Genomic DNA, 3609 nt, shown 5'->3' with positions numbered 1-3609 from the left:
GGAGGCGTGGGGAAGTCGGCCCTCACCCTGCAGTTCATGTATGATGAGGTGAGTCAACACACCCGTAGAAACAGCCTAAACCTGCTGTACATGGGTTCAAACAGTAAGAACGGGTCACTTCTAACCAGTTCACTTTTTAATCATTGTAAAGATTCAGTGGTTCTCCAATAGAAAGCTTTTAATGTGAAACAATTTCAAGAAGTGTTTCATGCAAAATGGTTGATAAAACAGTGAAGCTGCTGTCTTGTTGCATGGAAGTAAGAGCTTGATGATGGGAAACAACAGTGGCTCCTCCACCACAGAGGTGCTGCTACACTACCACAAGGTTAACAGGTGTTCTTGTAAAAAGGACACTTTTCTCGAGTCCGCTGCTCGCTTGACCAGAGATGTTGTTTACTGTAACAACAACACTCAATGCAGGGCAGAGACGGTCACAGATCGGCTCCGCTACCAAAGCAGCATATCTGCTCCATTTTTCATGCGTCTGCTGTCCATTAGACGGCTCAGACACGCTTCTATAACCTGCGGGGCTGCCTACACACAACTCCTCATGCTAAACTGATGCTTTATGCATGTTAACACAAGTTGTAGCATGTTTTACACTTCAAAAATCTCCAAAGAAATGTCTCTTTTAATCTCCAGTTTGTGGAGGAGTACGTGCCCACCAGGGCCGACAGCTTCAGGAAGAAGGTGGTTCTGAATGGGGAGGAGGTCCAGATCGACATTCTGGACACAGCCGGCGAGGAGGACTACGCTGCCATCAGGGACAACTATTACCGCAGCGGGGAGGGCTTCCTGCTGGTGTTCTCCATCACAGAGCAGGAGTCCTTCTCTGCCATTGTGGAGTTCAGGTACCGTCTCCCGCCTACGTCTGTCTTTGTGTGGGACAAAAGAAAACTTAATGTTGCACCTGTTGGAGCTCGGGACTGCTATCGGTATCGGCCGTCAATTATATACCAGCCAGTACATGTTGTCCATTGCTGACCCTATGGATATTTTTCCCCCAATACCAATAACATGTCCTAAATTAGTAATGCAACATGTTGCTGAACTACAAGTGAAGTTATATCTGTCTGGGAATTATTATTTGACACATTCAACGCTAAATGCGACGAATGATTTCAAACGGTTTAAGCATCAGAGAAATTAGTTGTTTGGAAGTCCCTTGGTAGATTATATTAGATGTAAACACAATGACCTATTTACACAAGAGGAACTGGTGAAAGTACCAACAATACATAATCTGTGCCGTGCTTGCAGGGAGCAGATCCTGCGGGTGAAGGCGGAAGAGGACAAGATCCCTCTCCTCGTGGTCGGGAACATGTCCGACCTGGAGGAGCGTCGGCAGGTGTCTGTGGATGAGGCTCGAGGGAAGGCCGAGGAGTGGGGCGTCCAGTACGTCGAGACGTCAGCCAAAACCAGGGCCAACGTCGACAAGGTGCGGCAACACGCACGTCACTCTACATTACTGTAAATTGATGTCTTTTCAACTGTTAAGTGTGCATAATTGATTTCATTCTTTCTTTTTTTTTTACTCCCCAGGTATTCTTTGACCTGATGCGTGAAGTACGAGGCAAGAAAATGGCAGAAAACAAAGACAAAAACGGAAAAGGAAAAAACAAAAAGAACAAGAAGAGCTTCAAAGAAAGATGCTGTTTACTTTGAACTCTTCATGGACCTTAACAATCCACAATACAACTGTGAAGTTGGGGAACAAAGCAGAGCGTCCTTGCCATTGTCATTCAAATTCAATTTCAACTTGTTTTTTTGTTTTTTTTTAAGTTAGTTGGGTTTAGTTTGGTGTTTAGAACAATCTCAACCCTATTTTTTTTTTTTAGTTTTTCATTAATGAAATCTGAGTTTCTGTTTCATTGGAAGATAACCACTGTTGTGACTGTGACTCGGCCTGCAGTGCTTGATGGCTCACAGTAAGCCAATGACCAAACTGCCACTGACACTAACTTTGCTGCTCAAGACATTGTCCACTGTTAAACTCAGCGACTATACTGCCCTTGACTTTGGTTCAGTGTGTTTTACACCAGACTTGTTGAGTCTTTGTCAAGTTAACAGTGCTATTCATTTCTTTACCTGCTCTAAATCTTAACCCTCGTCATTGTAATCTGTTCGTATACATCCCTCGATTCTCTGTTCATCGATTTACAAGGAACTCAAATGCTGCTGTCTGTCCTTTTTTTGTAGTCGTTTATGACACTTAATGTCTATTGAAGATGTTGGCCTCATTCATTCATCTGTCCAGACTCTCATCACTACGACTTGAGAGAAGGTTTCTCATTTTGGAGTCTCTGAGGCCACAGAAGAATCGGTGCAGTAAGAGGTCTTGTTGTTAAACGTGTTTATTTTACTCTACTGTTATCAGCCCTTATATGATAACCGCAGATCAACCCAGAAGATGCTTTGCAGTTTTTCAGGAGGACTGCTGCAAGTTAATATCTTTGGTGATTGTGAAACAAATGTATCTCTGAGCTCACAGAGCTTCATGTAGATATTATAACATATACGTATATTATTGTTGGATATTCTGAGGCTGTGAAAAGAAGGTTGTCATGTGGTTACTGGTGTTTTTTCATGTTGGTATGTAATCATGGAATCTGGCCCTTCCCACATTGCAGAGTACTTCCTGTTTCACACGACTGTTGGCATTTTCAGTCTGTACTGTGAGACAGGTGTTGACAATCCAGGAGCCCATCATGATTCTGGTCCACGATGACATTATAATCAATAACTTCTTATTCGTCTTTCTTTTTATACCTTTGGTCTTTTTAATATCATGCACTACATTGCCAATACCTAAGAAGTAGACCGTGCTTCGCGCTGGAGATCTTTTTAAACAATTTGTGCCAACAAAACGTCAAACAATGTTTGTGGATGTACAGTATGTATGCTTATTAACAGAGTGTGTGTGTGTGTGTGTGTGTGTTTGCATTCACCAGAAGATCCTACTACTTTTCTGTGTCTCTAAGTGAAGCTTTGAAGAGGGCGCCAACTTCTTAACTGTTGTTAAATCAAGTGCTACAGTGAACAAGATGTTTCTACCACTGCCTAAACCATTCTTTGTAACCCTCCCTTTTTCTTTCACACCCTACTGCTGTGAGTATGCTTTTATCTCTGCAGCGAGAGTGTTGCCGAATAAATGCTTTTTCTTTTCTTTGTAAGTACTGGACATTATTCTGAATGTATTCACATGTCACACTGAGCAATCCTAACCACAGCAAGAGATGATTGACACAGGTTTTGATCTAATTGAATTTTGAAACCGATTAATTACATTGTCCCCAGTAGACACTGACTTGTTCCGACTTGTCTTCTGTGCACATGTGACTCTCTTGATACAACCGTTTCCTGTCCGTCCAAAGGCTGTGCAGGTTAAGACATGCCAGCTAGGCGTTCACAACGTAGCACTGTGCTAGAAGTTGTGTGTGCGCGCGCGTATGTGTGTGTGAGTGTGTGTGAAAGATACACAGAGAAGAATCCAGTGATGGCTACCGGTAAAAGTACAAACCAGAGCTCTCTGGCACTGCACAAGGTGATAATGGTGGGGAAAGGAGGCGTGGGGAAGTCGGCCCTCACCCTGCAGTTCATGTATGATGA

At 43.1% G+C, this 3609-nt stretch overlaps 1 protein-coding gene across 1 annotated transcript; it reads left to right on the top strand.

The window, feature by feature from the left end:
• The first annotated feature begins 6 nt into the window (after positions 1–6).
• Positions 7–3562, top strand: LOC116379823 (ras-related protein Ral-B). Its single transcript, XM_031841793.1, has 4 exons — positions 7–48; positions 643–851; positions 1261–1438; positions 1543–3562. Exons 1-4 carry the CDS (start codon positions 37–39, stop codon positions 1663–1665), a joined length of 522 nt encoding a protein of 173 aa, XP_031697653.1. The 5' UTR covers positions 7–36; the 3' UTR covers positions 1666–3562.
• Positions 3563–3609: the final 47 nt, after the last annotated feature.

The sequence above is a fragment of the Anarrhichthys ocellatus genome, unplaced genomic scaffold (genome assembly GCF_004355925.1).
Source record: "Anarrhichthys ocellatus isolate YVR2014 unplaced genomic scaffold, GSC_Weel_1.0 scaffold5287, whole genome shotgun sequence".
Lineage (NCBI taxonomy): Eukaryota > Metazoa > Chordata > Actinopteri > Perciformes > Anarhichadidae > Anarrhichthys > Anarrhichthys ocellatus.
The sequence above is the reverse complement of the archived record's forward strand: the minus strand, read 5'-3'. Positions and strand labels throughout refer to the sequence as shown.

Coding starts and splice junctions, on each gene's coding strand:
- LOC116379823 (XM_031841793.1), top strand. Junction 852..1,260: donor TCTGCCATTGTGGAGTTCAG/GTACCGTCTCCC, acceptor CCGTGCTTGCAG/GGAGCAGATCCTGCGGGTGA. Junction 1,439..1,542: donor CCAGGGCCAACGTCGACAAG/GTGCGGCAACAC, acceptor TTTACTCCCCAG/GTATTCTTTGACCTGATGCG.